The following is a 19364-nucleotide window of genomic DNA, read 5'->3' on the forward strand; positions in this document are numbered from 1 at the left end:
TCAAGGTACCATCCCCATGCCCCTTCCCCTCCTCCCTATCATCATTTCAATGAAGAGGGCAGACTCAGTCCTAAGCTCAGTCTGCTCAGATAATGTGAGCTTGCTTTCATCTGTTTCTTTGTTTTGGTTTAGTTTGCTTTGGGTCCACACAGTTCTTACAAATTTCAATTAGTTGCCAACATTTAAAAATTGGTTGGTTTCACATGAACACTGGGATTTTTCTGAAAAATCACGAAACATGCCAATGCCGGGTCTGCACTTCCGTGAGGCCACAGAGAGCACCATCAAGGACGCTGAGGCCACTGCGCCCCAGATGATCACATGTTCCCCAGGTTACTACCATCTCCCCTTCCCCACCCCACTGCTGACACACAGCGGCCAAGGCCCAGTGCCATTTCTCACTGACACACTGTTACTTTTCACACCCAGGGTTCTCTCAGGAACAGCTAAGGAAACAAAGACACGCCACGGGGGAGGAGCATCAAGCTGTGTGTGTCCCCAGCGAGTGTGTGCAGCAAAGCACTAAGTGTGTCTGTACCCAACCCAAGCTTCACTCACACACAGACTGCCCGGCCCCTGGAGGCCGTCACATCTGGGACCCTCACACTGGGCTCTACTCACCCAGGCCACCTCGGGGGACTCAATTTACGACCACTTACCGAGGGCCCCTGGGGACCAAAGTATGGTGACGGCCACTTGGTCGTGGCAAGCGTACTGACTGATGGTGATGTTCTGGGCGTCGGCAATCACGTGCTTCCCCACCAGGTTCAAGTAAGTGGTGCAGTCTGGAAAGGCGGGAGATGAGAACGGAGACATTTTATATATATTTTTATTTCCAAGTTCATTTTCGCAAATTACACAGCAAGGTTTGAAAGCGGCCCATCCATTTTGCTGAGAGAGGTGTGTTTCAAAAGCCCAAAGATGACATCAAAGATTGACTGGAAAAATCATAAGGGTGCTTCAGTTGGATTTATAGCACATATACCCCTATCCCCTCAAACCAAACCAAACCAAACCCATTGCTGCCAAGTCGATTCTGACTCATAGCGACCCTATAGGACAGAGTAGGACTGTCCCACAGGGTTTCCAAGGAATGGCTGGTGGATTCAAACTGCCGACCTTTTGGTTAGCAGCCGAGCTCTTAACCACTGTTCTACCAGGGCTCCCCCACCCCCACCTCGGGTTAAGTCCCAGGACAGTTTTAAGAGGATCATACACAATCTCTGAAGTTTGTATATCTGGCATTAACTTTTTTTCATTATTATGACATTTTGCCTAAACCAGGAATTATTTACATTGACTCACCAGTTTTTCGTATTACAGAGTGATTTGAAACAATGGCAAAAGAATCTAGGCTTTGTTTGCTTGCTTATTTGTTTTAAGAAGAAAACTAGAGGGTGAGGTGACTGCAGAACAGGAACGAATGTGAGGATGTGAATCCACAGGGCAGTGATTTGAAGCAAGACCATTGTAAGAACCCAATCAGTACCTGCAAGAGATAATGGCGCAGACATCTGCTAAAAACCTTGGGACTTAGCCATAAGCTAGGTGCCTTCAACATTAACTAGCATTGTCAAAGGTAAATCTTTTGTTCTGAAACACCATGTATCATCAAAGACACCCACAGCACCCACTAAATCTAAGGAGCTCCACACTGCTTAAAAAACAAAAACCACCTGATTCTTTGATTTTGTCTGAGGACGTTACTCACTGCCACCTGTCAACGAAGCCACGTCCACGGGAGCAGCTGCGACACCTGGAAGTGCTATGCACACCTTCAAAGTCTGCAGGGTCCTACAAAGCTGCCAGAAGCTTCCAGCTGGAATGGGGCTGGGACTTCAGAGAGTGGCCACTAGTGCAGAAAGAAGTACCGACCATGGCACAAGTCCTCATCAGCTGCTTCACCTGTCTCCTCAATGATTGAGCTTCAACGCTCCCTTCAGGACCTGCTGTAAAACGCCTTCAGTTCCACCACATGCCCAAACCTGCCCACTACCCCTGCGAAGGGAAGAAGCGTTCAGGGACATTTTCTAGGAAGCTCAGTGATTCTGCCGCCTTGAACTCCCCCCGTAAACTGTGCCGCACGCTTCCCACATTTATGACTAAACACGTTCGCTGGAGGTATCTGAAAACCCCAAAATAACGTAAGACAAACTTAAGTCATTTATAACCTCTCATCACAGAGGTTAACTGCTAGTAACATTCTAGCGGACACCCTCCCGAGCCTTTTAAAGTGCACACAATATTCCTCCTTTTTAATTTTTTTTATAATTTTATTGTCACTGTTGTTGTTGTTGAGAATATACACAGCATAACATACACCAATTCAACAGTTTCTACACGTACAATCCAGTGACATTAATTACGTTCTTCAAGTTGCGCAACCATTCTCACCCTCCTTTTCCGAGTTGTTCGTCCCTCACTAACATGAACTCACTGCTGCCTGAGGTTCCTTCAGGTCAGAAAGGAGCCCAGGTGGTGCAGTTTGTGTTCCTCTACCGACCTAAAGGTGGGTGGTTCTAATCTTCTGAGTTACTGCTGTCCATTTGATCCCATATAGACAGTTCGTAAAAGAGCATAATGCTCATTGCAGACATTCTTAACTAGTTAAGTTAAACTACTGTTTGGTTTAAGGGCCCTGGTGGTGCGGTGGTTAAGGGCTCAGCGGCTAACCAAAGGTCGACAGCTTGAACCCACCAGCTGCTCTGAGGGAGAAGGATGTGGCAGTCTGCTTCTGTGAAGATTTACAGCTTTGGAAACCGTGTGGGGCAGCTCTGCTCCGTCTTATAGGGTCGCTGTGAGTTGAAATTGACTCCATGGCAACAGGTTTGTTTTTTTTTTTAATTGTTTGGTTTTAAGAAGACTTCAGGGTACATTTTTGGTTTAAGGTTTAAAGATTATCTCAGGGCAATAGTTTCAGGGGTTCACCTTTTTAATTTCTAACTAAAGTGTAACATACACCCCTTACCATGTACATGTACCCCCACTGCATCCTCCATCCTCCTGCTGGCCTGCTTTCTCGCCTAACCACCTTACTAGTTACTCGCTCCTATCACTTCCATCTGTCACATTTACATTTCAATATTGTATCTTTTGGAAGGATGTTAATAATTAATAAAACCGAGTTCTGCCTCTGATGAAAATTCACTCTCAAAGCAATCAACAGGTGTTCTCTGGGTTCAGAAAAGAATTTTAGAACAGGAGAAAAATGAAAAACACATCTGGTCTACTGCTCACTTCTTACTAATGAGGGAAGCACAGTTAAGAGAGGCAGCTGGGCAGCTCAGGACGCCACCGCAGACGGCCCCGTCAGGACAAAGCAGCCTCCCGCAGCTCACTTAGGCCTCTCGGCGCTCCATCACCAGCTCAGCACTTATGACTAAAGGACATTCGTCATTCTCAATCAGGGGTGTTTGGCCAGTAAATATCTTGGCTGAGACCAGCTTCCCAGTATACAAGAAAGGCAAGATCCTGACATACCTGTATATTTCAAAACTGCTCATTTATTGAGGACTATAGCGAGGACAGAGCCCTGGTGACGTAGTGGTTAAGAGCTCAGCTGCTAACCAAAAGGTTGGCAGTTCGAATCCACCAGCTGTTCCTTGGAAACCCTATGGGGCAGTTCTACTTCAACCTGTAAGGTCACTATGAGTCAGAATTGACTCGATGGCAACGAGTTTGGTTTGGGTTTTTTGTTATACTGAGGACAGAACTCTGGAGGCACAGTGGTTACGAGCTTGGCTGCTAACCAAAAGGCCTGCAGCTCAAATCCACCAGCCGCTCCTTGGAAACCCTATGGGGCAGTTCTACTCTGTAACACATGGGGTCACCATTGGTTGGAACAAACTCAACAGCAGTGGGTTATAATGAACGAGAGGCCTTTGGCTTTAACCAGCTCCAGGAAAAGGTGCCCAAACAAGAGCAAATAATGACTTTTTGCTCTGTTCATTTCTCATGCCAAAACGAGCACTCTCGGGGTTTCTGTAAATACGAAGTCTAAGCATTAGACTTAACCCTACTCAGGCACAGTGGCGTCACCAAGGTGGGTGTCACCCAGTGTGTCGCTCATGGTGTCACCCTCCCATGAATCTGCTCCCGTACCAGACCATACGGAATCCTTAGTAATCTTTATTATCAATTTTAGTGATAGGATAATGTGATAAATATAATCGTAAATTGCTTAAATGTAGTATTTCTTAGATTATATGAATACTAACAACAAAATCGTTTTGTAAAATTTTTCTACCTTGAATTACAACATTATTAGTTACGACATTATTAATGACCGAGAGGAAGCCTTTTTACGATTTTTTTCCTTTTCCTTCAATTACTACTTCATTCTTAAAAAAGTTATGGATATAGGTTCACAAATACTAATTACCACAATATTGTAGCTAAAACAGGAGAAAATTTGACAAAATCAGTGACTGTAAAAACACAGCAGCAACGAAAACAGCAGCACGTGCTTGTAGCGTGTGCAGATGAAACCACGTGATTCAAAGCGTCACTGTAATTGGGTAATAATGACAGCTCTGACTGAAGCATATTAGCAGGTTCAAAAAGTAAATGAGCATAGAGTTTTCGCCTTGTAGGTATATTGATACGTGTAAACTGGGCTTATGAAAAATGTTTTTGTTGTTATAATTAACTATAGGGATTAAAAAAAATAATAATAATGAATTTCAGCTGAAACACTGCACAAAAATTTTTTTTGACAATCATTTTGGTGTCACCCCTCTGACAGTGTCACTCAGTGTGGTCCGCACCCCCTACATCCCCCTAGTGACATCACTGCTTAGGTGTACCTCTTCATGGCCTACAAGAGTAATGTGGAATGCGTAGTAGTTAAAGGAGGCCTGTGGAATTCAGTTTTGACGCCTAACAGCATCTTTCTTTACTACAACAAATGACAAAACCCAGAAAAAAAAAGAAACCCGTTGCCGTTGAGTCAATTTCGTTCTACAGTAGACGTTCTCTGCCCCACAGAGTTTCCAAGGAGCATCTGGTGGATTCGAACTGCTGATCTTTTGGTTAACAGACGCAGCTCTTAACCATTACACCACCAGGAAATTCTCAAATGACAAAAATAATATAAAAATAACGTTTTGTAGTTTAATAATTCAGGTGAGAAATTGGTAATTAGTTCTCAGCTATTTCAAGCAAAACTAGTTACCAAGTCAATTGAGCAGGAACTTCCCTGTGGAGGAGAGAAACACCTTTTTAAGTGGAAAACAATGAATTGGATCCAATCATTAGTCAGTCTAAAGTTCTGGGTTCTGGTTACAAAAATTTTATGCCATGATTAAGCCAGGTAATGCATACTGAGAACCCAGAATGACATTTTGCCAAAATGTAACAGAGCGTCAGATGTTTCAGGGGTCAATGTGAGCTGTGAATTAAATTCTAATTAAATGCTGAAGGATTAAAAAGAAAGCAATGGCTAAGAGACAGGAATAGGTAGGTAAGTGGGCCAAATACTTAGCCCCACAAAGAAAACAGTAAGGTATACTTTTCAGCTTTACAGGTACAGATCCTCTTCCGTGAAACCTCATATTAAATCAGAGAAGCAAATGCTTGTTTGCAGCTGACCGGAAAATTCTGAACTCTTGAATGTAATATAAGATCTGCCAGGACCGAGAGCATATATTAGAAATTAACTTTCTGACTCAAAGGAAGATCTCTCCCACATGTCTTTACTTAGCTGAACCAAGGATCATGGACTTGCCGCAAGTCTTTCCTAAGCATCATCACAGCATTTACCAGAACATGCACCCACTACTAAGGTGAAATGTCTGGGCGCACGTGCAAACCCTTATAGGTTCACTTAAGACACCGATGCCGGGGTGTGCGTGACTTTGACAGCCACATTTGTATCTTAAAATTGCAAAACTGTAGCCAATAGCCTCAAAAACCCTGCTTCCAGTAGGCGTCCACTCCAGAGGCCTCATGCGACCTACTCTCCTTATTGACGCTGACTCAGGTCTCCACCCAAGAGGTGGTCAACGTTTGCAGTTACAAATTAAGGTTCACACGGCTCAAAAGCTCACAGTTCTAGAATCAGAACAAGCTTGCCCACCCTGCCCTGTGTAAAATAATTCAGCCAGAAAACGCCATACTTTCTTTAGGGAAGGGAAGAAAGGTGCTTGTGTTCTAACTCTGGTTGAAATAACTTCTAATATTAATTTAAAAAAATCAGTTGCTGTCAAATCCATTCCAACTCATGGCGACCTCATGTGTGTGTCAGAGTGGAACTGTGCTTCGTAGGTTCGAGTTCACCCAGAGGCACCTTGGAAGAAAGGGCACCATTCTTCAGAGGTCAAGCCAGTCACTTACTGTCATATCTGAAGGTGATGTTGTGCAGCCCGCTGTTCCTGCCGGCTGGCCCCACTCCCTGTGGGAAAACGAGAACATGACGAGAGTGAGGCCAGTTTGCTTTCCCGCACGGATCCCCACGGAGCCAAACCACACGCATCACTCCTGAGACCCAGCGTCATGGCAGTCCACAGCTCTTTCCACCCGCTCCACGGCCCCTGGATGCCAAACTCCCTCCTCCCTGGGGGATTCCTGACTGCCCGACACGGGGATCATGGGCGCTTGCTAGCCCGAAGACATGAGGCGCAGGTTGTTTGGGGGTTAAATAACAATTCATCAACAGTAAAACCAGGGGAGCGACCAGGGCCTGCCAGCTGGAGCCCTTCCAGCTGGATCCGCTTGAAGTACTGACCGGTTATAAAATGCACCTACCAGCCGCCCTTGTCTGCGATCCCTCAAGTCCAAGGAAACAGAGTTCTTATTCCAAGACCGAGAATGAATGTGAGAATAAGCCGTTACTTTTAATGAGAAAATTCTTCACTGCATCCCTACCTATGCTTGGAATACGTCGGGTGGGTCATAAAAGAAAAAGAAAAGGAGACTTGACAAGGTCTAACTCTATGTCTTGGGGATGTGGCCGCTCGCCATCTGTGCTCTTAATAGCAGGATAACAACTCGCCAGACTTCCCACTCTAATTACAGCATCCACAGAGGGAGCAGTGGAATCCTCCTGCCAACCTCGCCTCTTCCTAACCCCACCCATTCATCCTGGCAAAGAGCAGTGACGTATTCACCTACTCCTACTCTGACTGAACTGCTTTTGCAAATGGGCCGTTCAGCATTATTTGAACAATTCTCCAAAATCGGTTAATTTGGAAATGCTAAATGATGGGAAAATTATTCTAACCACGTGGTACAGTTTCCACTCAACAAGAGGGATGTTCTGGAAACCGTTTTCAGTAGTTGGGTATTTCATGGGCGACTGTTACACTGAGGTACAATGCACCGAACACCTCTGACGGAGCCCAGGGTCTCAGGTCACAGCCCGTGTATCTGCGTGCTGTTCACGCTGCTCATCCTGAGGCCAGCCATGCCCACCGAAATGAGGCCCCTGAGCTCAGATGCAGAAAGGGAGAAACACACACACACCCCACACACACGGTGCTCTAACTAAAGTGAGGAGTAAGCAGTAACACAAACCCTAAATCAACATGGCGCACCAGCCCATGATCTACTGCGGCTCCCTTTCTACCTGGTTCACCTTCCTTCTTCAGATTTCCTCCTTCCATCCATTCTTCCTCCCCCACACAGGATTCCAGAATTCCTCACCTGAACTGAAACACTTTGGAAGGTGTTGTCACCTTATTAAACTTCTAAGAGCTTCCATAACTCTTTAGGGGCAAGGCCACACTCTGCAACCAGATGGCCAAGACCAGAGTACATAACCAGGCAGAGGCCAGGAAGGAGATAATCCAATCCCCCCCACAGTCCTATGGCAATGTCCAAGACCCAAGCTCAAGACCTCCACACCATACCCTTCCTGCCTTACAAGCCCCCAGGACACCAGCTGGAGAAATTAATTCACTTACTATCTATTATGAGCCAGTCAGTATGCTAGGTACAATGGTGAACAAAGCAGCCACTGTCCCCGCCCTTGTGGACTGAAGGAACATGGCGTTCATTCTTTCAAAGATGAGTAATTGGGTACATGGATCACACCCCAGGGCATACAGACAAACCTCAAATCATACCTGGCTGCCCAGTACCTGAGTGAGGTCAGATGAAGGGCACGGATGACATGCACCGGGAGCTGAAGAGTGGGAATAACTGGGTAGAATGGAGCGGAAAAGGCAGCATGGCAGGAGGCAAACAAAAAATGGAATCGAGAGGCCAAGGCCAACCTTAATCCTTCCACCCAATAGTTGGTGACCGAGGGCCAGCGACTTCGCTCCACTGGGTCTTTTTAATAAAAGAATTTACACAACTGTGTTGCGGGGTGGGGGCTTGAGGAGGACCACACGACACCATGTAGAGGCAACACTTTTCACAAACGAAACTCATCCCGTTTAACAGCACGCTCCGGGGCAACTCTGGCCACTTTCTCAGCTGTTCTTTCTGTTCTTGTTTCTCCTATATTTCTCTGCAGTGTTTTTTTAACAGATATTTACGGGCACTTGCACTACGCAATGCAGTGCGGAGAGGAGCTCAAGACAGCAAGGTGTGCTCCCCCTGAAGGATTTCCATACTGTGCGTGCAAGAACCTGCTGTCAGCTGCCGTCAGTTGGCCCCCAACTCACGGCGACCCCACACACAATGGAATGAAACAGTGCCTGGTCCTGTGTCACCCCCATGATCGCTTGTGGAGTGGATCACTGTGATCCATGGGGTTTTCACCAGCTGATTTTCAGAAGTAGATCACCAGGCCTTTCTTCTTAGTCTGTCTTAGTCTGGAAGCTCCACTGAAACCTGTTCAGCATCACAGCAACACACAGGCCTCTACTGAGAGGCAGGTGGTGGCTTCACACGAGGTGCACTGGCTGGGAATCTAAACCAAGTCTCCCGCATGTAAGAACCTACATCCCTCTAAATAAGGCCCCTGTGAGCTGTGCTGGAGCCATTCAGGGGGCGCCCTGTGAGCTGGCCTCAGAGGACGGCGAGGCTTGCAGGCAGCAGCCCTTCACGACCCACTGAGCACTCCACCTTGACCCAAACCCTGCAGGGCTAGGCACCCAGCAATGAACCAGCCTGACCTCAAGCCTCAGCCACCAAGATGACCTCCTAACATTGCAAATCTGCCCTCATCCGCCTGCTCCAAACCCCTAACTGGCGTCCCTCCATCCTGAGACCGTTCCTGACGTCGTCCCTGCTGACCTTCCCAGCCACTCCTCCTACCTCCCAGACCCCTCCAGGCACTCCAACAGCACTTGGCACCTGTACTTTCCACACGCTTCTCTTCTCACACATTCCCCCTGAAGCCCTTCCTGTCAATCAGCCCTAGCTGTGCTCCCCCAAAGGGCTTCCCGCTGAGTCTAGGTCCTCACACATCAGACTTCCTGCATATTTACTTTACGGGGGCACAGTAATCCATCCCCACCACTTTACTGGCATGGCACCTCTGCCAGTGAACTGCCAAGTTGTTATTCTAATTCCATAGACAAGCAGAGACCGTAAAACCACGTGATCCTCCAAGCCTGAAGTGAGAGGCGCCATCCGAGGTAGTGGTTCCCATATGCACCACAAAGACCTTTCCCTCTTGGAAGTCCTGGAGGCCATGCTTCTCAGCCCGTGCCGCAGATGACCTTCCACCGGGCAGTCCTCGCACAGAACCAAACAACACTTCAGCTACTCCAGAATCCTCAGAAAGAGTGTGCCCAGGCTAGCCCACAGAGCACTACTGTTTTCTTTACACTTCGTGGTAGACAAATCATGGGTCCCTCAAAGATGTCCATGTCCTAACCCCTGGAAGGAACCTGTGAACGTGACCTAAAGCGGCAAAAGGGGCTTTGCAGATGTGACTAAGTTAAGGATCCTGAGACGGGGAGATTATCCTGAATAATCCAGGTGGGCTGAGTGTAATCACATTAGCAAGGACTCTCCCCTGGAGTCTCCAGAAGGAACCAACCCTACCAACACCTTGATTTAAGGCCCGTAAGACCCATTTAGAACGTCTGACCTCTTGAACTGTAAGATAATGAATTTGTGTTTTTTAAGCCACTAATTTTTGGGCCATACCCCATCTGTCAGTTTATTGTACTGTGGTGGCTTGCAATTTGCAAAATGCTGGAAGCTACTAGTATTTCAAAACCAGCAGGGTCACCCACAGTGGACAGGTTTCAGCAGAGCTTCCAGACTAAGAGAGACCAGGAAGAAAGGTCTGGCGATCTACTTCTGAAAATTAGCCAAGGAAAATCCCATGGATCACAACAGAATACTGTCTGACTTGCTTTGGACACGTCATCAGGAGGGATCAGTCACTGGAGGAGGACATCATGTGTGGTGAAGTAGGGGCCAGCAAGTGCGAGGGAGACCGTTGGTGCGATGCACTGGTACAGGAGCTGCAATGACGAACTTGAGCATGCCTGCAATTGTGAGGAAACCCTGATGGCACAGTGGTTAAGAGCTGTGGCTGCTAACCAAAAGGTCGGCAGTTCGAATCCACCAGACGCTCCTTGGAAACCCCGACAGGGCAGTTCTACTCTGTCCTATAGGGTTGCTATAAGTCGGAATCAACTTGATGGCCATGTGTTTGGTTTTTGGCTTTTTTTTGGCAATTGTGCGGATGATGCAGACTGGGCAACGGTTTGTTCTGCTGTACATAAGGTCGCCATAAGTCAGAGTCGACTAAAGGCATCTATCTAAGTTTTTGGCAATTTTTTACAGCAACAATAGAAAACTAATACGCACTTACATACTTTCGGCTGCAATGTGGATGAAACAGATCTTGATGTCACACACATGGCATGTGCTGTCATTCCCCCCCACCCCCCCCCCACACACCAAGGACAGAACTGATCACTTGTCACTATACTCTCTCTCACTCTAGCTTCAGGCAAACATGGGATACTGATTCATCAGAGCAACTGCGTGAGATTCTGCCCTCTCAGATACAGGCTTCTGTGGGGTAGCCTATGACTCGTCTGGAGTGACAGAGGGCTTAAGAGCATGGGCTTTGGAGCTACGTAGTGTAAGTTCCAATCCAGACTCTCCCACTTTCCAGCTGTGTGACCTTGGGCAAGTTTCTGCACCTCTCTGAGCCTCATTTCCCTGAGCGTGAATAAAACTTCCTGGAAAGGACTGCTGTGGGACCTGAGTGAGATGACGTATATGAAGTGCCCAGCACAGCATCTGATGCAGAATAACCCCAGAAACGGTTATATCAACAATCCCAAGAAGATTCCCGCCCTAATAAACAAAGCAAGAGTTGTATTACAGGGCGAGTTACAAGCAGACAGGAGAGAGACAGGGGAAGGTTTCCCAGGAGGTGGCATCTCCCATGTGTGATCTGTCTCCACAGGGGGATTGTGGGAGCTGGGGTGACAGACAGGGCAGGGCGGGGTGGCAGAAGGCACTGACCACCGGCCTAAGGAGTGTGTTCTGCTGACGGTCGCAGCGGGGCTGGGCTGCCCAGTGACCTCTAATGAGGGCTTGTGTTGGATGGGAGGAGAGGCTGAAGGCAGAGGAGCCAGGAGGGCAGCCCCTACCTCCCAGCCACACAGTCAGCTCTCCATACTCATTTTCTGCCTGGAGAAATGAATGAATGAACAAGCCAGGTAATGCATACTGAGAACCCAGGAGGGCCTAGCTTGGCGTTACAAGGTGATTTATGGGCTGAGAATTAGGGCTCATGACTAAGGACGCAGATGAGGCAATTTACAAAGCTGACCCAAATCAGTCCCACCCACAAAAATCCCTTCTTCAGGAAACAGTCCCAAGCTTTTAGCTACCACACAGTTTTGATATTTAATGAGCTGACAATTAAGAATACTCGTTTGTTGCCTGTTACTCAAACACCACCAATGCCAATGCTATCGCCTGGGGGTGCCACATTCCTGGTTGATCAGCCAGCCCCATCTGCTCACTACTGCTTGCTTTTCATGTGTTCCAATGTGAGCAAAGAAGCGCCAGGTGCCTGGAGCTCTGCTATGAAACCCCTTTGGTCCACACGAACAAGGGTGAGCAGGGATGGAAGCAGAAAATGGAACATAATGACGAAAACATCTCTTAGAAGGAGCGAGTGGGCAAAAGAGGATAACACTTACATGCACGAAAGGAATAAAATTCAAAAGGCAAAATCTCACACATGCTCCAGTCATACGGCAAGACACAAAGGCCTGGGCACACAGACAGCCACAGGGCGGATCCCACACAAGCGGCCTGCAGCCCCGGCCAGATGAAGGTGGGCAGGGGCGGCTGAGGACAGGCGATCAGACAGTCATTTCCTGCAGGGCCCTTGGGGAGTCTAAACTCTATGAAGACACCAATTTTCCTGAGCAACATTTCTAACCCAGCTCCAAAACAGCTTAAATGTCATTTTGGAAAAAACTCATTTTGAAAAGGACTGTGCTAAATATGGCCCCTGGGGTCCACGGCTGGCCCAAATGGTTAAGCACTGGGCTACTAACTGAAAGGCTGACGGTTTGAGCCCAGCCAGAGGCGCCTTGGAAGAAACGCCTGGTGATCTACTTCCAAAAAATCAGCCATTGAAGACCCTGTGGAGCACAGTCCTACTCTGACACTCATGGGGTCAGCATGAGACAGAATCAGCTCCACAGCAACTGGACTGGGTTTTTTGGTTTTTCCCATGAAGGTAGGCCACAAGGTAAGGCCTAAATAAGACTGCTTTCCAATCAATTAAAAGGAACTTTCAAAATGCTCATAAAGTGTTCGTGAACAGAGTCTGGGTAAAAATTTTAATATAAGTATTGTTATCTGTTGTCAGAAGGACTGGGAGGACGGGTGTTTACATCTGGTAACTACTTAAAAGTAAAGCCAACTCGTACTTTCAGTTTTCCGTAACACTTTCCCCATCTTGGATTTCCACCGTGTCGTGCAGATAAAAACACAGCAGGCACTTCTGTGAGGCTTACAAGGCAGAGTGAGACCAATAGTATTTTTGCCCATGACCTATAAACATGATAAGGGCAAAACAAGGCAGAACGTGGGGTCATTTTATCCTGTACAGGGTCAGACTGTTTCATAAACAAAAACAGATCCCACTTAATTCAGTGCAAACCTTTAACTTAAAAAAAAAAAAAAGTCGGCAAAGGCGGAGAAATCTCAGGTGATGTAAGCGGAGGAGAATGCTGGTGAACCCAAAACACAAGGAAAATAAATCACAAAGCCAGCCTAGGCCTGGATCTATTCAAGATATTCCCTCCTCGTTCCCGGGAGCTGCTCTCTCTCCCTCCACTAGAAGCAACCAACTGCAGAAGCGAAGGATGTCAACAGCCACGTTTGGGGGGGTGAGGTCTTGGGTGTCTAGCAGAGAACACACAAGCTCTGGAGGAGTGCTGGCAGGTTCCCGCCAGCAATTACCACGTTGGCCCAAAAAGGCCCCGAGATCTTAAGCTAATTAGAGAGATTTGCTCCGGGAGGTAGGAAGTCACTACTCCAGAGCATCGCTGGTGCACCAGACCAAAGCCGTAATCATGATTCATCTCTGACATGTTGCTAATCAGCACACACATGCTCCTAATTTCACACTCCCCAAAGAAAAGCTGAAGGGACAATTGTTTCTGAGCTGTAACTTGGAGCGGATAGATGCCAAGTTATCATGTGTCCTCTTTATCAAACTGAACGTTCTGCATTTTCATCCAAGCTTTCCTTCACCATCCCTACCCCTCCACCCTCTGCCCCTCCAGAGAAATCCACTCATAAACTATAAAGATTTGCTAGAACATTTATAAGAGTTGTTTCTCAGACAGCATCTTCTCAAAAGGATGGCAGCATAAATGATATTTAATATATTTTAAGATGCCCTTCCCTACTCCAGACACTACGATTTTCTTACTGCTTTTGCAGCTGGAACATACACATGCGGTTAAAGCCCAGAGAGATCAACACACACACAAAAGCTGATTTTCTAGCTGTGTTTTCAAAACAAAACCAAGCTCTGCAGCCTTCTTGGTTTGAACAAAGCAAAAGCCCAAGTACTTTTTCCAATTAGTCTGTTAAGGATCTGGGCTGTGCGTTCTCCTGTGGCTGATACTCGCAAACAGACAGGATTGTTCCATTTTTCCAGTTCTCAGAACATTAAAAGCAAGCTATAAAACATGCTTCTGGACGGAAAGCCAGACCTTCCCCTCGGTGGCGCACCCTACTCCCATCTACCCAAACGAGAACCGTATGTTGGAGAATTGGCATCTTTAAGGTAACAGTCAACCCATTTGCAAATTAAAAAGCATACGCAGACAGCTCACAGACAGAGATTAACTGGTGTTCTGTAAATACTGGGTAAAAAGAGGAAGCAAACTACTAAACCACCCAAACACCCACCCAGCGAATTAGCTACTGGCTGGCTCTCACATTGCTGCTAAAGGTACTGTTAAAAAGACTTCACTCACCAGGCCCAAGAAGTTACCTTCCTGCGAGGGCAAAACAGTGATTAGACAACAGAGGAAAATGTAAAGCTATAAACACGATTGTTACGCCTAAGCTGGGAGGAAATGTTCAGATCAAAACAAAACTCCTAATAAAAAGCCTTGGGACCACACAGCGAGCCACGCGGGATGAACAGAATTGCGCCGACTTCAAATACAGCCTTCAAATACGGCCTTCGAGGGCAGGAACCGAGGCTCCACATACTGGATCACATCTGGAATTCCGCTTTTACAGCACAAATGCCCGAAGAAATGGGGGGGTGGCGGTTGTGACGTTGCCATGGGGACCCAGCCTCCCCCACCAGCCAGGCACGTCCCCGGAGTGCTCCGCACATGTGCTTCCTTCAAGGTGGATTTTACATACTTGGAAATTATGGAAGGCCGCTCTTTTTAGGTTTTAGTGCTAATCGAAACATCAAGGGTACGCTAGAAAGCAAGGCGACCCCTTCTGTCACCTATTAAGTCTGTCCACATGGTGGTCTCGGGCAGAAAAACCTCCTCAAAATAACAGTAGGAAGCAGCCAGTCAACATTAGACTCTTTTACAAAAATTATTCCCCCACCCCGACCCCTTCTCCAGGAGGGACTCAGACTCCAGCATCCTTTTTACACCCGTTATCTGGCAGCAAAACTCCCAGAGAGTCACTGGGCCCACAGCTGCCTCAAACTCCAGTCACCAGGCCCAGCCCTGCAGGGCTAACCCTAACCCTAACCCTCTAACCCCACCCCTGCAGGGGGTCCTAACTTCTAATTGTTGATGACGCTGTTGTTGTTGCAGGGGGGATGGCTTCTACGGCCCCTTGGGGAGTCTTGTGAGAAACATTTCTTACCCAGTTTCAGAGCTCCTGAAGGCCACTTAAAGGCCTCTGAACCCCTCAGAGATCCAAAGCCAAGAATCCAAAGACGCCACTTATAAATGAGGGGCTGCATCTGGGCTTCCCTAGGATGCAACCCCCGCCAACCAACCGACCCCTCCAGGTGTGGATTCAGCTGTCCCTACCCCACTGCAACACAATCCCCTTAACTGCTGGCAGGTGCACCCCTCCCCCATCACTCCTCAGCCCGCCATACTGCCACCTCCCTAGGACCCCCACGGCTCAAATCAGTGGTCAACATCCCCATCTCTCTTGCCCCTGGAGCACCTTCCATCGGTTCTGACTAGAATGTTCCAAGCCAAAGCAACAGTGATCCTCCTAATCTGTACCTGCCTCTCTCTGAAAAGTCTGGCCTTTTCCAGAAGCTTCCTTGGGGAGACGAAGGGAATTGGCCAGCCCAGAGGTGAAGCAATAGTCACCCAGACACGACTTCTCAGCCTGCCCCGGCTTGGGGTGACACTCGGCAACAGTGTCTCTCAGGTACCACGTCCCAAAACGTCCAAATGGCCCCGAGATGCAGCTGGGGTTTGTGAGCACCTGTGTATGTATGTGTGCCCAGCCACACTACAAAAACTACAAAAAAAAAAAACCCTCCAGGAAGTCAGCAGCCCCAGCTCCAGGTGTTAACACTTAGCACATCCTGCCGGCCCCCTCCCGTGTGAGGCCGGCTGTCTGGGAGCCGGACACAGCAATTAGGCCCTTCCAGGGCCCGGCGCCTTTGTCCCCTCACTAACATCATTAGTGTCTGACTTCCTGTGCATGACCGGGCCTCCCGGGGATGGGGGGGAGGGGCAATCGCCGGCTGACCGGGCTGGGCATTAGACTTCCTTTGTCAAATGTTAACAAGCATGTGAACAAGCCTCTCCTCCCCCACCCCAATCCCACCCCTCCTTCGACCTCACCCGCTCCTCCGGCCCTCCAAACACAGGGCAGTTCTCAGCAGTCTTGGTCCTCCTCAAGTTGTGGGAATCTGACTGAGTTACGGGAGAGAAGTACCAAGTCTCCTGAGGAGCCAGCAGAACTGCCTCCAAGCCTGACTTCCTGGAGCTGTTCTGCTACAGACCTGCCTCTCACGCTGACTGGGTGCCCCTAGCTCCAGGGGCTGCCCTGGCCAGGGGAAAACGAACCCAGGGAAGGCGCCTGGCCAGCATGGGTCCTTGGCTGGGAAATCACCCAGTGCCCCCACACACAGGCGCTCCACCCATGTGTGCTGATGGATGAAACACAAGATGTTCTCAAGATGCAAGGGCCTGCTGAAGGTTTGAGGCACATCCTGGGCGTCTGAACAAACGCAGTTAGATCTGAAAACGGGGGGAGTGTGAGTCGCTATACAGCTGCAATCCGACCATGACGATCCCTCTCTCACCAACACTATCACCGCCAGGGCCCAAATCACTGAAATCCTCTCACTCACCCCTCCTCCCTCCCAAGAGGGGATCTCAGCTTTTTATTTGGGGGCACAGATGTCTTTGAGAAGTTGATGAAAGCTGTGGCACCTGTGTGCACACACACGTTGGCACGTGGTGTTTCAGGGGGCTTCTGAAGCCCTGCAGCCCACCCATGGCCCCTTCATCTGCCTGCCTTAGAGGCCCGCTGGCCTAGATAGCTCAACACCAGGTCTGATGAATGACACCAGAAGTGCTTTAGTAATCCAAGGGGTACTTGCGTGATTAAAACCAAATTCAAATGGGGAGGGGAGCGTTAGAGGTTAAGATCTCTCTTAAATAGAACTCTGGATTAATGCCAGTCAACTGTAAACCTTTATGGGCAGTATTTGTTACACCTCAGTGATTAAACATTTCGTCCAAGCTGTTGGGACTCATGAACTTTACAAAGTACCAAAATAAAAGGCAACCATCCTTGGCTCCTAAGCATATGAGCCCATCTAAGAGAAACACTTCTACTACTTTTCAGATCACAGTCAAGTCAGTGTCATTGAATCAAGTTAAAAATAAACTACGATGTGGCTAATTCGTATTCTTTTTCTTTTTTTGTCATTGAATAGGGGAGGAAAATACTCAGTATCCAGCAGATGGACAGAACAGCTGATTTCCCAACCCCTGCTCTAGGCGTTCACTCAACAATCTTTGTTCTGTATGTGTTTGTGGTCAAAACAGAAAATTGGGTGAGGTTTTCAAAACATTTAAAAATATTTGCTCAAGAGCATGTGAGGGGGGCAGGGATAATCTAAAACTCCAATTTCCCAAAATGAAGAATAATCTATGGCTTTGACTTCAACTCCAGACATATGAAAGCTCATTCAAGCTGTAAAATAAGATGTTGGTATAAAACGGAGAAAGAACACCACGGCTTACACGATACTAAGTCCTCCACAGGTTTATCTTGATGAAGGTTACAAGTTTCAAGGGATCAACGATTTCAATACTGGTTCTCATTTTTACTTTTTTCGAACTAATTTGAAAACTGGAAGCAACTGAAAGGATATATCCAAACATTAATGATCCCTGGAACTTTACAGCTCTCACTTCTTGGATGGAAGCCAACAGTCTGCCCTTAAGCTTTCAGCAGTAAATCTGGAAGACTCTCTTTCTTAATTTCTCAGTGATAGCACATGGAATTCCCATTAAAGCACATACATGAACATGAACGAACACACACACACACACACACACACACACACACTGATATCAATTAAGTCACTGTGTGATTTAAGCCAGGAGGTAACTGTGTTTGCCAAGAAGTATTCTGCTTTGTTTTAATTTCCTTAAACAGCCAAAATGTTAATCTGAGAAGGAGGGGAAAGAAGGATACAAAAATAAGATATCAATGGCTTCGTGGATGGTAGGGATTTACGAGTGAAGAAGGCAGTGCACAGTTCCTGGGAAAGATGGCCTCCCTGCATGCCTCTCTGGGGATTCCCGGCATGGGGTGGTGTACAGAGGTAAATCAGAAAGCAAATTCATTGTGAGGCAGACAGTTCAAGTGGAACAGCAGGCAGGAGCAAACCTGTTACCCTGATGAAGTGGCCCTGACGGTGGCTTCCTGTTCTCCTACAGAGCTGAAGCAAGCCAAGAAGAAATCCATGGGCCTTGCTCCCTTCATGAGGCTTCCCATGGAGAAGTATTTACAAAATCAAAGCAATATGGCAGAAATAAATTAGAAGCCAGCCTGTTCGCCATGAATTCAGTATGAAACGAGGCTTATCAGAAAGTATTAAAAGTAGTGATTGTTGTTGTTTTGTACCGTTGAACTGATTCTTACTCATTGTGACCCCACGTGACGGCGGAACTGCTTCATCGGGCTTAAGTATTTTAAAAAAAGAAGAAAAAAAGTCCAAAGGTTTCGGTGGAAATTATTCCAAACTGACATTGGGGATGTGGGTGGACGTGAGGCCACACTGTTCCATGTGGCCAGTGACACTGCTTCTCAGGACGCAGAGTCAGTACATTCTGGGAGCACTGAAGGATGAAAAGCCCCAAAGAGAGGCACAGGTGGTCCAGGGCATGGTGAGCCGGAGACCAGAGCTGGGGCCCCATTTCCCACCCTGCCCATGGTGGGGGAGATACTCAGTGATCCCCAAATGGAGGTGTCCCACGAGTGAGTTTTCAAGTTTCTAGGAAAACGTGCAGGCTTTTCTTTTGAAGAGGGCTTTATTGTTTTGTAAATATAAGTTCAAGGCAAAAAAACAAACAAAAAAAAATTAAGTACAGAGAAGAACATAAAAATTCTCCCAGATCTTTTCTGCTTTTGCAGAAGACTCAACTCTATTGCATGGATCACATGGACAGTGACTTGACATAAATTAGATTCCAATACACTGAATATTTGTTCTGATAAATCTACACCAGCTATCAATACACGCAGGTCTTTTTGGGAGAAACAATCTTCCAAAATGTGGGACGTATGTGGGGTAAACAGGAGCCCTGGTCGTGCAACAATTAAGTGCTCGGCCACTAACCAAAAGGTTGGCAGTTCGAACCTACCCAGCAGCTCCCGTAAAGATCACAGCCCTATGGGGCAGTCCCACTCTGTCACACAGGATCGCTAGGAGTCAAAATTGACTCGACAGCACCTAACAGCAACATAGGGGTAAATGACAAAAGGAGTCCGGTGATGGG

The 19364-nt window shown here is 47.5% G+C and overlaps 1 protein-coding gene across 3 annotated transcripts in view; it reads right to left on the bottom strand.

Annotated features, from left to right (window-relative positions):
• IL17RD (interleukin 17 receptor D) overlaps nucleotides 1-19364 on the bottom strand; it is a 69880-nt gene that overhangs the window by 21742 nt on the left and 28774 nt on the right. For all 3 annotated transcript variants that reach the window (XM_004368632.3, XM_004368633.1, XM_004368631.3), the window contains exons 2-3: nucleotides 6334-6391; nucleotides 660-785 (exon numbers count right to left, since the gene is read on the bottom strand). In XM_004368632.3, coding sequence (XP_004368689.1) covers nucleotides 660-785; nucleotides 6334-6391 — 184 coding nt within the window. The remainder of the gene's footprint in view (nucleotides 1-659; nucleotides 786-6333; nucleotides 6392-19364) is intronic.

This window comes from Trichechus manatus, unplaced genomic scaffold, assembly GCF_000243295.1.
Source record: "Trichechus manatus latirostris isolate Lorelei unplaced genomic scaffold, TriManLat1.0 scaffold00001, whole genome shotgun sequence".
In the NCBI taxonomy this organism is placed as follows: Eukaryota; Metazoa; Chordata; class Mammalia; order Sirenia; family Trichechidae; genus Trichechus; species Trichechus manatus.